This window comes from Thalassophryne amazonica, chromosome 2, assembly GCF_902500255.1.
Source record: "Thalassophryne amazonica chromosome 2, fThaAma1.1, whole genome shotgun sequence".
Classification (NCBI taxonomy): domain Eukaryota; kingdom Metazoa; phylum Chordata; class Actinopteri; order Batrachoidiformes; family Batrachoididae; genus Thalassophryne; species Thalassophryne amazonica.
In genome coordinates, this window is record NC_047104.1 from 56,591,652 (window position 1) to 56,609,955 (window position 18,304).

At 41.4% G+C, this 18,304-nt stretch overlaps 1 protein-coding gene across 1 annotated transcript in view; it reads left to right on the forward strand.

Annotated features, from left to right (window-relative positions):
• The window catches only part of mmp2 (matrix metallopeptidase 2), a 60,529-nt gene extending 42,446 nt beyond the window's left edge, over positions 1-18,083 (forward strand). Inside the window, exons 10-13 of the mRNA XM_034186324.1 lie at positions 4,995-5,131; positions 10,167-10,326; positions 10,589-10,698; positions 17,116-18,083. Of these exons, the coding sequence (XP_034042215.1) occupies positions 4,995-5,131; positions 10,167-10,326; positions 10,589-10,698; positions 17,116-17,219 (511 nt within the window). The 3' untranslated portion in view covers positions 17,220-18,083. The remainder of the gene's footprint in view (positions 1-4,994; positions 5,132-10,166; positions 10,327-10,588; positions 10,699-17,115) is intronic.
• Positions 18,084-18,304: the final 221 nt, after the last annotated feature.

Here is an 18,304-nt window from a genome sequence, read left to right on the forward strand (position 1 = left end):
GAATTCTGCCGAGAGGGCGGGACCACATCTCACTCAAGGCCTGCCCACAGGGAAATGACGTCACCGACACGCGTGAAAAAACTCACGCATGCGCACGAGGGTTCAAGCATGATTGGTGTAATCCCACATCATTCAAATCCATATAGTTAAAAAAAAAATAAAAGGGTCGGTTTATTATCTAATAGACCTCGTACATCTAAGTCACACCAACGTATAAGTCACACCTTTTGTTCTACACTCAACAAAAATATAAACGCAACACTTTTGGTTTTGCTCCCATTTTGTATGAGATGAACTCAAAGATCTAAAACGTTTTCCACATACACAATATCACCATTTCCCTCAAATATTGTTCACAAACCAGTCTAAATCTGTGATAGTGAGCACTTCTCCTTTGCTGAGATAATCCATCCCACCTCACAGGTGTGCCATATCAAGATGCTGATTAGACACCATGATTAGTGCACAGGTGTGCCTTAGACTGTCCACAATAAAAGGCCACTCTGAAAGGTGCAGTTTTGTTTTATTGGGGGGGGATACCAGTCAGTATCTGGTGTGACCACCATTTGCCTCATGCAGTGCAACACATCTCCTTCGCATAGAGTTGATCAGGTTGTCAATTGTGGCCTGTGGAATGTTGGTTCACTCCTCTTCAATGGCTGCGAAGTTGCTGGATATTGGCAGGAACTGGTACACGCTGTCGTATACGCCGGTCTAGAGCATCCCAAACATGCTCAATGGGTGACATGTCCGGTGAGTATGCCGGCCATGCAAAAACTGGGACATTTTCGGCTTCCAAGAATTGTGTACAGATCCTTGCAATATGGGGCCGTGCATTATCCTGCTGCAACATGAGGTGATGTTCTTGGATGGCACAACAATGGGCCTCAGGATCTCGTCACGGTATCTCTGTGCATTCAAAATGCCATCAGTAAAATGCACCTGTGTTCTTCGTCCATAACAGACGCCTGCCCATACCATAACCCCACCGCCACCATGGGTCACTCGATCCACAACATTGACATTAGAAAACCGCTCACCCACACGACGCCACACACGCTGTCTGCCATCTGCCCTGAACAGTGTGAACCGGGATTCATCCGTGAAGAGAACACCTCTCCAACGTGCCAAACGCCAGCGAATGTGAGCATTTGCCCACTCAAGTCGGTTACGACGACGAACTGGAGTCAGGTCGAGACCCCAATGAGGACGACGAGCATGCAGATGAGCTTCCCTGAGACGGTTTCTGACAGTTTGTGCAGAAATTCTTTGGTTATGCAAACCGATTGTTTCAGCAGCTGTCCGAGTGGCTGGTCTCTGACGATCTTGGAGGTGAACATGCTGGATGTGGAGGTCCTGGGCTGGTGTGGTTACACGTGGTCTGTGGTTGTGAGGCTGGTTGGATGTACTGCCAAATTCTCTGAAACGCCTTTGGAGATGGCTTATGGTAGAGAAATGAACATTCAATACATGAGCAACAGCTCTGGTTGACATTCCTGCTGTCAGCATGCCAATTGCACGCTCCCTCAAATCTTGCGACATCTGTGGCATTGTGCTGTGTGATAAAACTGCACCTTTCAGAGTGGCCTTTTATTGTGGGCAGTCTAAGGCACACCTGTGCACTAATCATGGTGTCTAATCAGCATCTTGATATGGCACACCTGTGAGGTGGGATGGATTATCTCAGCAAAGGAGAAGTGCTCACTATCACAGATTTTGACTGGTTTGTGAACAATATTTGAGGGAAATGGTGATATTGTGTATGTGGAAAAAGTTTTAGATTTTTGAGTTCATCTCATACAAAATGGGAGCAAAACCAAAAGTGTTGCGTTTATATTTTTGTTGAGTGTATATGTGGGAATCCCCTTTTTAACACAGTGTTTCCCCTTCACACATAATATGACTAAGTACAAATCAGGGCGAATCACGGCAGAACAGCTTGTATGAGTGAACCACGAAAACATCGAGCTGACGGGCAGGCGTGCACGATGCCGATACGACAGTTTCATGCATACGGAAACACAGTGCGAACAGCTGCAGCATGTGTAACCACATTGCGCAGCTGCTGTGAAAATAAAAAAATAAAATAATACATGCCACCCAAAGGATTTGAACCTGCACTTTCTAAAAGCTCTGATTGCCAGCCAGAAACTTTACCACTGAGCTACCATCACTGTCCTGTAAAAGGTGCAGGAAAATGCCTGATATCAAGAAGGACATTGAGGTATTGAAAAAAAAATCCACACACCATAAAAAAAACATCACATTTTATTGGATCCCTCTTATTAATACTTATTAATATTAAAGCATGATCCATCTGTTCCTCTGTAGATGACCCATGGTCACATGAAATGACACGAATGAGAAGCAGGGTGCTCTTATCATGTCCACATCTACTGGCGGTGTGTCCAGCCGGCCCATGTGTCTTGTGGATGGCACGCTGCAGGACTGACACTGCATCGTGTGGAACAGAGCTTACGTGGGTGGCGTGACATTCAGATCGCCCACTGCATGTTATGATCAGACGGTCCGTTTCACCTGGGGTAGCCTGTCAATGTGTGCGGCGTGCGTGCGCGCGCTCGCTGCAGCCCATTGCAACAGTGATATGTTTTTAATGTATGTCCACTGCAGGACAGCAAGCAGACACGTGCATCACAGTGGCCAGTTGTTAGTCCATGTCCATCTAAAAATTGTTGGTAGACACACCCCCTGTTAGTTCAGCGCACACACCAACATGTCACTGTGTCTGTTTGCAAAGCCACAAATTGCAGGGGCTCTGAGACAAATTTCACATCCAGCTCGACAGTGTTTGTCTGCTGACTGTTGGCATGCTAATAGTGCGAATGGCCACACATTTTCCAAGTGCCAAGCGAGCGGTGTTAGATGTTTGTGCATATCACCTGGAATTTGGCCTCAAATTCACTAACACAGTCTGACGTGTTAACTTGCCAGAAAACCTCTCACTTGAGTCTCCTTTCTTGAAAGGAGTGTGCCGCTCTAGCTCTTAAATCAGATGACACTGTTCTCCAGTGCATCCAGAAAGTATTCATGTCACTTCGGTAGAAGCGACATGAAATCAGGTACAGAGGGACGTTGCTTCACATTTAGACACTGTTTTGGATTTTTTTTAAAAAAGGACGCATTATGTGGATTATTTATTCAAATGAATTTAAGTGGAACTAACGGGTAAGAATTTATATTTACTGCGTGTATTTTACTGTGCCAATCAATGCATTAATGGACGTATTTTGGTTGTTTAAGCCGCAGAATTCAAAGCGTGTGAAAAAAGCAGCAGCTTTTTAGTTCATAAATGACGGTATATCTAATACTGAGATAAACTATGACTTCTAATACTGTTTTACTGCTTTTGAAAGATGATGACAGTGTTTGGGGTTTTATTTTTTTATTAATTCATTTTTCGTGGTAAACATACCACTGTTCCAGCTTTTTTGAAATGAGTTGCAGGCATCCATTTCAAAATGAGAAAATATTTGCACAAAAACAATAAAGTTTATCAGTTTGAACATTAAATATCTTGTTTTTGTGCTGTATTCACTTGAATATAGGTTGAAGAGGATTTGCAAATCATGGTATTGTTTTTATTTACATGTTACACAACATCCCAACTTCATTGGAATTGGGGTTGTGTGTGTATATATATATATATAAATCTGCAAAATTCTCAAAAAAAAAAAAAAACCTTTTTCACATTATCATGATGGGTATTGTGTGTAGTAGTTTGAGTTGAAAAAATTAATCCACTTTGGAGTAAGGCTGTAACATAAGAAAATGTGGGAAAAGTGAAGCGCTGTGAATACTGTCCATATGCACAGTATTTCAGGTTGGGTCCAAAACACACTGATGACAAATAATGAAAAAATACAACCTCTTTGTACCCATGTACCCTATTTTTAACTCAGATTAATCATGTAAATAGCCAACTTTAGTTGGACATGGTCCAAAGGCACTTGCACTATGTGTCTGTACTTGTATAAGGACATGATGACTCAAAAAGTAGAGAATGTGGTTCAGATATTGTGGAGAGATTATACTCTGTTAAAGAAAATGTTTAACTTTTGAGAAAGATCTAGATCTGATACACAATCCTTTGGTCTCGTAGATTTTGATTTGTCTTTCCTGGTATTACAAGAAACACTTTTATGACCTCACTAATGTAGACACAAATTTTGCAGAGACATAATGAACCAAGATTAAAACCACTCCTGGCAGTATTAATGGTTGACCATTATTACTAGATTGAGGTATTAATGGTTGGCCATTATTAGTAGGATGAGGTGTGTAGTCTTTGAATGCACATTCTGAATTAGTATTATTTTGTCCTTTCGCAACAAACAATCCATTGCAGGGCTCTCATTGTGTAAGAGTCAGAAGATTTTGGATTGTGGGAGGAGGTTTGAGCACCTGGAAGAAACCCATTCACATGTGGAGAGAATATACAAACTCAACACAAAGGGCCCCGACAGCATGAGGGCGGGTTCAGTCCCAGGAGGTTCTGACTGTGAGGCAAAAGTACTAACAGTTAAACCACCCTCAAACATAGTCTGACCTTAAAAACAAAACCAGAAACTAAGCCAAGTCATTGATATTTCATTCATTCAGACAGAGTTAGATCTTTATATATATATATATATATATATATATATATATATATATATATATATATATATATATATATATATATAAAGGTCAGTGGAAAAGAGTTTGGGAAGTTGGCACTGTTGTGTAGCTATGTGTTGGAAATCCAACAAGATGAGTCTTGTTTTGCAGGCATCTGCAGCCTCAGTCATAACAAGAACCAGATGTTCATGAATCAGGCCTTTGTGAAGCACTTGGACGAAAATCCCACCTTAACCACACCTCCCCCAACCTCCCGATCACTCATCTGTACTGCTATTTCACTTTTCACTCCCTTTTTCCCCTTCTTCGCCTCATCTATTCTTCCCTATTATTGACATTCTGTTTCCCTGTGCCAGGTTCCTGTTCAGGTCAGTCAACTTCAGAAACAGGCCCACTGGCCCCATGCTCGTGGCCACCTACTGGCCGGACCTGCCTGCCAAGATAGATGCTGCCTATGAAAACCCAACAGATGAAAAGACAGTCTTCTTTGCAGGTATGTTGGAGAAGTGGGTAGTTTATATTGTGGTGAATCACGTGTGATGAATCACAAGTGATCTGACATCATGTTTGTATCATATGTGCTTTGATGCTGTTGGGAGAATCAGACCTTTCTACTTCCATGATTAATGAAGACATGGCATTAGCCTTCTTATCCCTTGAAACTTTCAGAAAAATAGGAATGTTGACTGAGCATTCTTCTATGTGGTGTGTGCTCTTTGGGCACATATTCCACCATAGTTATTAGTGGTTTTGAGTGAATTTTATGACAACTTTCCTGAATATTGATTAGGTTTATGTAATATAATTGTCAGCTTTGACAACAAGTAGCTTAGTGGGGTCAAAGCTGGCTCTCACTGTGTAGACCTGGGTTGGATTCCCGGTCACACTACCTGTATGTGTCCTTGGACAAAACACTTCATCTCCATTGTCCCAGTCCACCCACTTGTAAATGGGTGCCAGCCTTGACTGGGGAAGTAACCTACTGGACTTGTGTCCCATCCACGGTGAATGGTAGACTCTCATCTGCTTCACGCTTTGGTAAGCACAGGGCACCAGTGGGCCTCAAGGCCTCTACAGGACTTACTTGTTCTTCTTCTGTAGGTAATACTGCATGGTTATCTGAGAATACCACAGGAATGACAAGCTTCCGAACTCCATCTGGTGTCTGAGATCACAGGTGTTCAGCTTAGGCTTTCATTCTTGCCCTTTACGCACTATTTCTCCAGATTCCTTAAACCACTTAATGATATTATGCACAGTAGCGGAAGAAATATGCAAATCCCTTTCCATCCTTCTTTGAAGAACGTTGTTTCTAAACATAATAGCAGTAATTTTCTTTCACATTTGTTGACAAACTGGAGATCCTCTGCGCATATTTGCGCCTCAGAGACTCAGCCTTTTGTCGATACGGCCTCCATATCGGTGTGGGGAAAACCAAGGAACTGATGGTGGATTCCTGCAGACACAGACACTCCTCCCTTAACAATGGTGAATATCCAGAGTTGACATTGAGATGGTGCTATAGCTTATAAATACGTGAGTATTTGAGTAAACTGGACTGTACTAATCACTCATCTGCACTGTGCAGGAAGGGCCAGAGCGGGCTCTATCTTTGGAGGAGACTGAGGTCATTTGGAGTGAAGGGAGTGGTCCTAGGGACCCTTATGACTCTTATGACTTTTTTGGAGTGGTCTGCTGGTGCAGTGGCACATCAACAGCAAACAGGAAGAGACAGGATGAGCTTTTTAGAAAGATCATTTGAGTCCTGGCTTACCCTTTTGTCCCAGTGCAGATGGTGGGTGAGAGGAAGATGGTAGCTAAGCTATCATCTCTGCTGCATTCTCAGTCTCACTTGCTGCAGGACACCATCACAGCACTGGGCAGCTCTGATTCAGTGTCTGAAGTAGAGGTATTGTAGGGCCTTCCTTCCTGCTACTGTTAGGCTATAATCTGCACTGTTCCCAGTGACTGTATGAAGTGTGTGTGTGTGTGTGTGTGTGTGTATATATATATATATATATATATACATATATATATATACAAGGTCTGTGAGAAAAGTATCATACCTTTTTATTTTTTTCAAAAACTATATGGATTTGATTCATATGTTTTTACGTCAGCCAAGCTTGAACCTTCGTGCGCATGCGTGAGTTTTTTCATGCCTGTCGGTTGCGTCATTCGCCTGTGGGCAGGCTTTGAGTGAGCACTGGTCCACCCCTCTCGTCGTTGTTTCATTTGGAGGAAATGGCGGAATGATTTGGGCTTTTATTCCATCAGAATTTTTTCAGAAACTGTTAGAGACAGGCAGCTGGAAACCATTCGAAAAATTTATCTGGCTTTCGGTGAAAATTTTACGGGCTTCACAGAGAATAAGGACTGTTACTACAGCTTTAAGGATGCCCCACAATGGCGCACGGCGCACCGCGCTCGGAGCCACCATCGAGAGGCAGAAAACACCACATCATTTCTAAACGGATCGCTGTGTGGAGCCGGGACCATCGTGAGCAATTTCTCTGGTTATCACCAGTGCTGGACATCAGCCATTGTCCGGCAGATTTCACTTTTAACAAGAGATTTTGTCATGGAAAGCTGCGCAGAGGCTTCGCGCGTCAGGACCAATTCGCTGATCGAGCGAGACAAAGGAACACCTCCGTTTCGGAGTGCCAGGGGACAAGTTGGGACATGCCTATCTTGGCTTTCAGTGCTTACCAGTCGAGTGAGTATAAGAGAAATTGTGGAGAGCTGGGCATGTCCCAACTTGTCGTCTGGCACTCCGAAACGGAGGTGTTCCTTTGTCTCGCTCGATCAGCGAATCGGTCATGACGCGCGAAGCCTCCGTGCAGCTTTCCATGACAAAATCTCTTGTTAAAAGTGAAATCTGCCGGAAAATGGCTGATGTCCAGCTCTTGTGATAACCAGAGAAATTGCTCACGACGGTCCCGGCTTCACACAGCCATCCATTTAGAAATGATGTGGTGGTTTCTGCTTCTCGATGGCGGCTCGGAGCGCGGCGAGCCGTGGGCCATCCTTAAAGCTGTAGTAACACTCCTTATTCTCTGTGAAGCCCGTAAAATTTTCACCGAAAGTCAGATAAATTTTTCGAATGGTTTCCAGCTGCTTGTCTCTAACAGTTTATAAAAAAAATTCTGATGGAAAAAAGTCCAAATCATTCCGCCATTTCCTGACAATGGAAATCCGACGAGGGGGCTGGACCACTCCTCCCACAAGGCGTGCTCACAGGCGAATGATGCAACCGACAGGCGTGGAAAAACTCACGCATGCGCACGAAGGTTCAAGCTTGGCTGACGTAAAAACATATGAATCAAATCCATATAGTTTTTGAAAAAAATAAAAAGGTACGATACTTTTCTCACAGACCTCGTATATATATATATATATATATATATATACTAGGTTAACAAAACGGTGTAACTTTTGTTAAATTCTGCCTCACTTCTACTTCATACTTTGTATTTGTGTCCTGCTTACAGTATATATTGCATTTATCTGTTTTTCCTTACTCTATTTACCTTGCCTTCTATTTGGACATTTTACTGTGCTGTACTGTTGCACAATTTCTTATCTTTCCTTTTGACATCACCTGTTTGAAATAACGTAATAATAATAATAATGTTTTATTTACATTTTCCATATCATCCCAACATCTTCCGATTTGGTGTTGTATTTCAAGGTAAATAATGGTACTTTTAACTTACAGTCATTTATCATGCAAATAGAATGTCTTCATGAAAGAAAGAATTGTGTCCAATTGCATCACATGACACTGAATCAAACTGCATTCAATTGTTCCATAATAAAAAAAAGTATTGGTCCTGAATCGTATTGTGTAGCCCATGAACTGAAATAGTGTGTGTCTAGAAAGTATTCACACCACTGCACTTTTTCCATATTTTTTATGTTGTGACCTTATTCTAAAATGGATTAAATTCAGAATTCTACACAAAATTCCCCATAATGACAATGTGAAAAAGTTTGTTTGTTTGTTTTTTTTGTTTGTTTTTTAGATTTTTGCAAATTTATTAAAAATAAAAAAGCTGAGAAATACATAAGTATTTACAGCCTTTGCCATAATGCTCAAAATTGAGCTCAGGTGCATTTTGTTTCCACTGATCATCCTTGAGATGTTTCTACAACTTAATTGGAGTCCACCTGGTCCACCAAGCATGAAGTCAGGGGAATTGTTTATAGACCTCTGAGAGAGGATTGTCTGAGGCACAAATCTGGGAAAGGGTACAGAAACATTTCTGCTGCTTTTAAGGTCCCATTGAGTACAGTGGCCTCTATCATGCGTAAATGGAAGACATTTAGATCCACCAAGACTCTTCCTAGAGCTGGACGCTCGTCTAAACTGAGCAATCGGGGGTGAAGAGCCTTAGTCAGGGAGGTGACCAAGAACCCGATGATCTCTTTGTCAGAGCTCCAGCATTCCTCTGTGGACAGGGGAGAACCTTCCAGAAGGACAGCCATCTCTGCAGTGATCCACCAATCAGGCCTGTATGGTAGTGGCCAGACAGAAGCTACTCCGCAGTAAAAGGTACACGCCAGTCCACCTGGAGTTTACCAAAAGGCACCTGAAGGACTCTCAGACCATTAGAAACAAAATTGTCTAGTCTGATGAGACAAAGATTGAACTCTTTGATGTGAATGCCAGGTGTCATGTTTGGAGGAAACCAGGCACCATCACTACAGTAAAGCATGGTGGTGGCAGCATTAAGCTGTGGGGATGGGTTTCAACAGAAGGGACTGGGAGACTAGTCAGGGTTGAGGAAAAGATGAATGCAGCAATGTACAGACACATCCTGGATGAAAACCTGCTCCAGAGCACTCTTGACCTCAGACTGTGGCGACGGTTCATCGTTCAGCAGGACAATGACCCTCGGCACGCAGTCGAGATATCAAAGGAGTGGCTTCAGGACAACTCTGTGAATGTTCTTGAGTGACCCAGCCAGAGCCCAGACCTGAATCTGATTGAAGATCTCCAGAGAGATCTGAAAATGGCTGTGCACCTATTCTCCCCATCTAGCCTGATGGAGCTTGAGAGGTGCTGCAAAGAGGAATGGACAAAACTGCCCAAAGATAGGTGCATGAAGCTTGTGGCATCATATAATACTATACATATAAGACTTGAGGCTGTAATTGCTGTCAAAGGTGCATCAACAAAGTATTGAGCAAAGGGTATGAATACTTATGTATGCGTGATTTCTTAGTTTTTATTATTATTATTATTATTATTAATACATATGCAAAAAAAAAAACTTTGTTATCTTGTCATTATGGAGGGTTGTGAGTATAATTTTGAGGTTTAAAAAAATAAATTTACTCCATTTTGGAATAAGGCTGTAACATAAAAAGTGGCAAAGGGGAAGTGATGTGAATACTTTCTGGATGCACTGTAGGATATTGTTTTGTAAAGGAAAGATGCACATTGCACATCCTTCGTGTTTTTTATATTTTCACATGTGTGGGCCATACTCCTAGTTTTTTGTCTATCTTTTTGGCATATCTAGGTAATGAGATGTGGGTCTACAAAGCAGATGTGTTGGAGCAAGGCTACCCCAAGAGGCTGTCCAGCCTTGGCCTACCAACTGATCTGCAGCACATTGATGCTGCTTTCAATTTCAGGAGGAACAGGAAAACCTACCTATTTGCTGGGGACAAATTCTGGAGGTGACGCACAATGCTTACTGAAACATTTTAGCATAAAAATGGAGACTGACAAACCCTAGTTTAGCCTGATGTCATAGAGTTTTATTGCAGTAATTAGGTCTGGATTCTTTTCAAGTGCTGAAAGTGACTTAGCTTTTCTGTAAAACATAACATATTTGATGACCACTGTTTGTAGCTGTTTAATCTACGTGGAAATGTTTAACTTTTGTGTGTCTATGTGTATTTGAAAGAAAAATGACACATTGCTATAATCTCTTTGTAGATATGATGAAGATACGCAACAAATGGACCCTGACTTCCCCAAACTTATTGCTGATTCCTGGAATGGTATCCCGGATGACATTGATTCTGCCTTCAGTCTTAATGGAATTGGTAAAAAAAAATTTTTAAACCCATTTTGTGAATTTGGTGTTGTGTTACGGGCTGCACAGTGACACAGTAAACCTGGGTTTGAATCCTGCTCATGCTACCTAACTGTGCCTTTGGACAAGACACTTAATCTACATTGTCTCAGTCTACCCATGTGTAAATGAGTACCAGCCTTGGCTGGGGAAGTAGTCTGTGTTGGACTGCTGTCCCTTCCAGGGGAAGTCATAGCTGTAGCACCAGCACCAACAGGTCTCAGGGTTTACATAGGACTTATTTCTTCTTTAAATGATGCAGACTGTAGATGGATTTAAAAAAAAATGTATTCTAAAATAATATAACAACCATCCCTGGGCTGGTTGTAAAGGAAAAATCAAAACAAAGTCCCAAAACTCATAATGTGACTACATCCCTAGCTTTAGTTTGGATTGTTTGCTTTTTAAAAAGGCGAGGAGGAAGGTGACTCTGACAATAGCTATGGGACTTTGATGAGCATGGTTGGCACTCTTTAATGTAGACTGCCGTTAGTTATTGTCATACTTCAGACAAATCCAGCCATCTTCATCTGTATAAGTTTGACAGAGAAGTAAGCCTCCACATATAGCAGAATCCAGCAAGTGGTGATGATGCCTTCTAACCAGAGATGCATTCCATAGGGGAACATACCACACAAAAATTAAGGCAGGAAGTAGTTCTGACATTAGGGAGTTAACTGTGGCCTTATGGTGATAGAAAACAGTCAAGCTGAAGAGAATTTTTCTCATGTGAGTCATTGACAGCAGGATACAGAAATGGGTAATCATTATATAGACCTGGATTTGTTTCCTGGTCACATTACTTGTCTGTGTCCTTGGGCAACACAATTCACTTGCATTGTCCCAGTACATCCATCTGTAAATGGGTGTTTGTTGGGGAAGTGTCCTGCCTCACACTGTAGTATCATCCATACGGAGCTGTAGGCTCTTATTTGCATCACGCTCTATAATCTGGTGGAACCACCAGTACCACAGGCCTCTGGGCCTACTGTATATAGGACTGGAACTTGTGGCTGTTCTTTCACATTAAGTTTTGTTTTAATTAATGTTGTTTTAATGATAGCTAGTACCTCTATTCCACAGAGCACCATCGTTTCTGTTTCATCCCGAATAGCAAATCGGGGTGCATTTTGAAGCATCACAGTAACTTCTTGATCCATCTTCTGTCAATCTTAAACAAACTTGGTATACGTAGTACTTATGGTCATCATAAGCCAGTAGCCTCTACTGGTGGTTGGCTCTCACTGCGGTATTGTATCACTTCCTGTTCCGGAGCACAGCGGTGTTTTGCTGTATCTGTTAGCTGTTTAATCTGCGCAGTTAGATTGATCTAGTTAACTAGATAACGATTTGTTTCACAGTGTAATCTTCACGTGCCTTAACTAAAGCACTCCCTCTGCTGAATTACCTCTAAATTATTTACACATTATTCACTTTGTGTGTTTTTAGGAATCCGCTAGCTTAGCGCAGCAACTAGCTCTTAGCAGATTTAGCATGGCAGCTTCTCCTGTCTCTCCTGCACTTTTCTGCTCTGGGTGTGAAATGTTTAGTTATTCCTCGGCCTCCTTTAGCAGTAATGGTACTTGTAATAAGTGTAGCTTGGCTGGGCGAATTGGAGACTCGGCTCCGCACCGTGGAAAATTCTACAGCTAGCCAGGCCCCTGTAGTCGTTGCGGACCAAGGTAGCTTAGCCGCCGTTAGTTTCCCTCCGGCAGATCCCGAGCAGCCGGGAAAGCAGGCCGACTGGGTGACTGTGAGGAGGAAGCGTAGTTCTAAACAGAAGCACCGTGTACACCGCCAACCCGTTCACATTTCTAACCGTTTTTCCCCACTCGACGACACACCCGCCAAGGATCAAACTCTGGTTATTGGCGACTCTGTTTTGAGAAATGTGAAGTTAGCGACACCAGCAACCATAGTCAATTTTCTTCCGGGGGCCAGAGCAGGCGACATTGAAGGAAATTTGAAACTGCTGGCTAAGGCTAAGCGTAAATTTGGTAAGATTGTAATTCACATCGGCAGTAATGACACCCGGTTACGCCAGTCAGAGGTCACTAAAATTAACATTGAATCGGTGTGTAACTTTGCAAAAACAATGTCGGACTCTGTAGTTTTCTCTGGGCCCCTCTCCAATCGGACCGGGAGTGACATGTTTAGCCGCATGTTCTCCTTGAATTGCTGGCTGTCTGAGTGGTGTCCAAACAATGAGGTGGGCTTCATAGATAATTGGCAAAGCTTCTGGGGAAAACCTGGTCTTGTTAGGAGAGACGGCATCCATCCCACTTTGGATGGAGCAGCTCTCATTTCTAGAAATCTGGCCAATTTTCTTAATCCTCCAAACCGTGACTATCCAGGGTTGGGACCAGGAAGCAGAGCTGTAGTCTTACACACCTCTCTGCAGCTTCTCTCCCCCTGCCATCCCCTCATTACCCCATCCCCGTAGAGACGGTGCCTGCTCCCAGACCACCAATAACCAGCAAAAATCTATTTAAGCATAAAAATTCAAAAAGAAAAAATAATATAGCACCTTCAACTGCACCACAGCCTAAAACAGTTAAATGTGGTCTATTAAACATTAGGTCTCTCTCTTCTAAGTCCCTGTTAGTAAATTATATAATAATTGATCAACATATTGATTTATTCTGCCTTACAGAACACTGGTTACAGCAGGATGAATATGTTAGTTTAAATGAGTCAACACCCCCGAGTCACACTAACTGCCAGAATGCTCGTAGCACGAGCCGAGGCGGAGGATTAGCAGCAATCTTCCATCCCAGCTTATTAATTAATCAAAAACCCAGACAGAGCTTTAATTCATTTGAAAGCTTGACTCTTAGTCTTGTCCATCCAAATTGGAAGTCCCAAAAACCAGTTTTATTTGTTATTATCTATCGTCCACCTGGTCGTTACTGTGAGTTTCTCTGTGAATTTTCAGACCTTTTGTCTGACTTAGTGCTTAGCTCAGATGAGATAATTATAGTGGGCGATTTTAACATCCACACAGATGCTGAGAATGACAGCCTCAACACTGCATTTAATCTATTATTAGACTCAATTGGCTTTGCTCAAAATGTAAATGATTCCACCCACCACTTTAATCATATCTTAGATCTTGTTCTGACTTATGGTATGGAAATTGAAGACTTAACAGTATTCCCTGAAAACTCCCTTCTGTCTGATCATTTCTTAATAACATTTACATTTACTAGAAGTCTTTCAGAAAGCACTGTAACTAGGTTTAAGGATATGATTCCTTCTTTATGTTCTCTAATGCCATATACCAACACAGTGCAGAGTAGCTACCTAAACTCTGTAAGTGAGATAGAGTATCTCGTCAATAGTTTTACATCCTCATTGAAGACAACTTTGGATGCTGTAGCTCCTCTGAAAAAGAGAGCTTTAAATCAGAAGTGACTGACTCCGTGGTATAACTCACAAACTCGCAGCTTAAAGCAGATAACCCATAAGTTGGAGAGGAAATGGCGTCTCACTAATTTAGAAGTTCTTCACTTAGCCTGGAAAAAGAGTCTGTTGCTCTATAAAAAGCCCTCCGTAAAGCTAGGACATCTTACTACTCATCACTAATTGAAGAAAATAAGAACAACCCCAGGTTTCTTTTCAGCACTGTAGCCAGGCTGACAAAGAGTCAGAGCTCTATTGAGCCGAGTATTCCTTTAACTTTAACTAGTAATGACTTCATGACTTTCTTTGCTAATAAAATTTTAACTATTAGAGAAAAAATTACTCATAACCATCCCAAAAACGTATCGTTATCTTTGGCTGCTTTCAGTGATGCCGGTATTTGGTTAGACTCTTTCTCTCTGATTGTTCTGAGTTATTTTCATTAGTTACTTCATCCAAACCATCAACATGTCTATTAGACCCCATTCCTACCAGGCTGCTCAAGGAAGCCATACCATTATTTAATGCTTCGATCTTAAATATGATCAATCTATCTTTATTAGTTGGCTATGTACCACAGGCTTTTAAGGTGGCAGTAATTAAACCATTACTTAAAAAGCCATCACTTGACCCAGCTATCTTAGCTAATTATAGGCCAATCTCCAACCTTCCTTTTCTCTCAAAAATTCTTGAAAGGGTAGTTGAAAAACAGCTAACTGATCATCTGCAGAGGAATGGTCTATTTGAAGAGTTTCAGTCAGGTTTTAGAATTCATCATAGTACAGAAACAGCATTAGTGAAGGTTACAAATGATCTTCTTATGGCCTCAGACAGTGGACTCATCTCTGTGCTTGTTCTGTTAGACCTCAGTGCTGCTTCTGATACCGTTGACCATAAAATTTTATTACAGAGATTAGAGCATGCCATAGGTATTAAAGGCACTGCGCTGTGGTGGTTTGAATCATATTTATCTAATAGATTACAATTTGTTCATGTAAATGGGGAGTCTTCTTCACAGACGAAGGTTAATTATGGAGTTCCACAAGGTTCTGTGCTAGGACCAATTTTATTCACTTATACATGCTTCCCTTAGGCAGTATTATTAGACGGCATTGCTTAATTTCATTGTACGCAGATGATACCCAAGCTTTATCTATCCATGAAGCCAGAGGACACACACCAATTAGCTAAACTGCAGGATTGTCTTACAGACATAAGACATGGATGACCTCTAATTTCCTGCTTTTAAACTCAGATAAAACTGAAGTTATTGTACTTGGCCCCACAAATCTTAGAAACAGGGTGTCTAACCAGATCCTTACTCTGGATGGCATTAACCCTGACCTCTAGTAATACTGTGAGAAATCTTGGAGTCATTTTTGATCAGGATATGTCATTCAATGCGCATATTAAACAAATATGTAGGACTGCTTTTTTGCATTTACGCAATATCTCTAATTTTAGAGAGGTCTTGTCTCAGAGTGATGCTGAAAAAACTAATTCATGCATTTATTTCCTCTAGGCTGGACTATTGTAATTCATTATTATCAGGTTGTCCTAAAAGTTCCCTGAAAAGCCTTCAGTTAATTCAAAATGCTGCAGCTAGAGTACTGACAGGGACTAGAAGGAGAGAGCATATTTCACCCATATTGGCCTCTCTTCATTGGCTTCCTGTTAATTCCAGAATAGAATTTAAAATTCTTCTTCTTACTTATAAGGTTTTGAATAATCAGGTCCCATCTTATCTTAGGGACCTCATAGTACCATATCACCCCAATAGAGCGCTGTAGGCTTACTTGTAGTTCCTAGGGTTTGCAAGAGTAGAATGGGAGGCAGAGCCTTCAGCTTTCAGGCTCCTCTCCTCTGGAACCAGCTCCCAATTCGGATCAGGGAGACAGACACCCTCTCTACTTTTAAGATTAGGCTTAAAATTTCCTTTTTGCTAGAAGCTTATAGTTAGGCTGATCAGGTGACCCTGAACCATCCCTTAGTTATGCTGCTATAGACTTAGACTGCTGGGGGGGTTCCCATGAATGCACTGAGTGTTTCTTTCTCTTTTTGCTCTGTATGCACCACTCTGCATTTAATCATTAGTGATTGATCTCTGCTCTCTTCCACAGCATGTCTTTTCCTGGCTCTCTCCCTCAGCCCCAACCAGTCCCAGCAGAAGACTGCCCCTCCCTGAGCCTAGTTCTGCTGGAGGTTCCTTCCTGTTAAAAGGGAGTTTTTCCTTCCCACTGTCGCCAAGTGCTTGCTCACAGGGGGTCGTTTTGACTGTTGGGGTTTTTCCGTAATTATTGTATGGCTTTGCTTTACAATATAAAGCGCCTTGGGGCAACTGTTTGTTGTGATTTGGCGCTATATAAATAAAATTGATGTGATTTGATTTGAATCAAATACTTATTTGTCTCACTATACTTAAATGAGTTGAAATTTGCTGAGCAATGTTGTCCAAAATGCAAGTATGCCTGCTTTACAGTTACTGAGCGTTGACTTGGTACTAACGCTGCTGCAGTGGTGAGAGGCGTTTACTATTTAACGGTCATGTTGCATGTTTATCATAGGACAAAGAGCCTCTGACTAATTGTCAGTCATGTACCGTGTGGATTTGAGATGGTTATGCAGATTTTTGTATGTGGCAAGCTTCCAGGGATTTTGCCATGAGTGACCTACTTCTTATAACTTACACAGCACTGTAGGCATCACACACTGCAGCTCCTTCCTCACACTGTGTACAAACACATTTATATAAAGCAAGTCTGTAACCCTCTACAGAGGCGCTTCTGTTAACGTCTCAATTAACATACGCACAGATCGAGTCTCAAATTTATGTTCAGGAGACCCTGATACAATATTTTGATTCCAGTCATGTGTAATGATACAAATTATACTCATTATTTCACACAAGGATTCAAACTTTTAAATGCACTGGAAGTTCAAACTGCCTAAAATATTTTAATGCTGGATGCACTGTTTGTCTCAACAGATTCCAGCTACTTCTTCAAAGGCAACCACTATTTCACATTGGAAGACAGCAGCCTGAAGATTGTCAAGTTGGGTGAAATCACAAAAGACTGGCTCGGTTGTTAAGCATTGTACAGTAATCTATCAACTGGCTAATCTGTATGATGTCATCTGGCTTTGTGAGGACATAAGAGTCCACTACAGTGTACACTGTTGATTCAGCACATATAACCAGCATCCAGCTTTGCAGGAAGGCACGGGCTGAACATAGGCAACTGGATATTTGCTATATTACTATGTGATATTGACATTTTCTTTCTTATACCAATGCAGATTTATTAAAATGTATACCCCAGTCTTTTTAAAAATGTTTTAATCAGACATCAGGTATGTCAACACTGCATGAAATGATGCAGTCTTATACTGTGCTGTGAGATACTGCCATTTTTGCAAATTCAATTTTCAATGTTTTACATCATATGGGTAATTCATGTTAATTTAGAGCTAAGTCTGTGTTCAGTGTATTAAGTGCAGTAATGTGTCACATTTGTTTGTCTTTTGTTTTTCATTTTTGTGAAATACATTATGAAACGATGAATTTGCACGTCTCTGACCGAAAATGGTGCTTTAGAAACTGCTTTTTGCATATAGTCCTTTGTATACATGCATTTCATATTAATTCTGTGTGTGTCTGACAGGATTATTTATGATCCTCTGGATGTCATAGTGATATTTACAGGCATACATTCTTCATTTGGTTAGCACTTTGTATAGAACTACACAGCGGACTGCACCATATGGTGACCAAATTATTTTTGTGGCCTCTCCCTTTGTATGTCCCTCCCTTGTTGGTTCAGAATGATTAAAGGCACAGGTTGCCTCCAGAGGCTGTACAGGTTTGCTGCATGTTAGAATCATGGTATGGTTACCAGAGTAGTATTGTGTAATATTGTTGTTTCTTTTTTCTCTGGATTAAACGCTACAGTCAGTTGTGTGTTTTTTATTGCTTTTGCACTTTGTCACTGTCTTTAATTAAAAACAAAATGATTTAGTGTAATGTGAATGTAGCCTGACTGTATACCTGAAAAAAAAAATACTGATGGGTGACAGTTACAGATTCTGTGACCACGCAGACATTATGCTCTATTGATCAAAGTCATTTTCAAACTCTAACCAAGAACAGCACACAACAGGGACTAAGGGTCCCCACC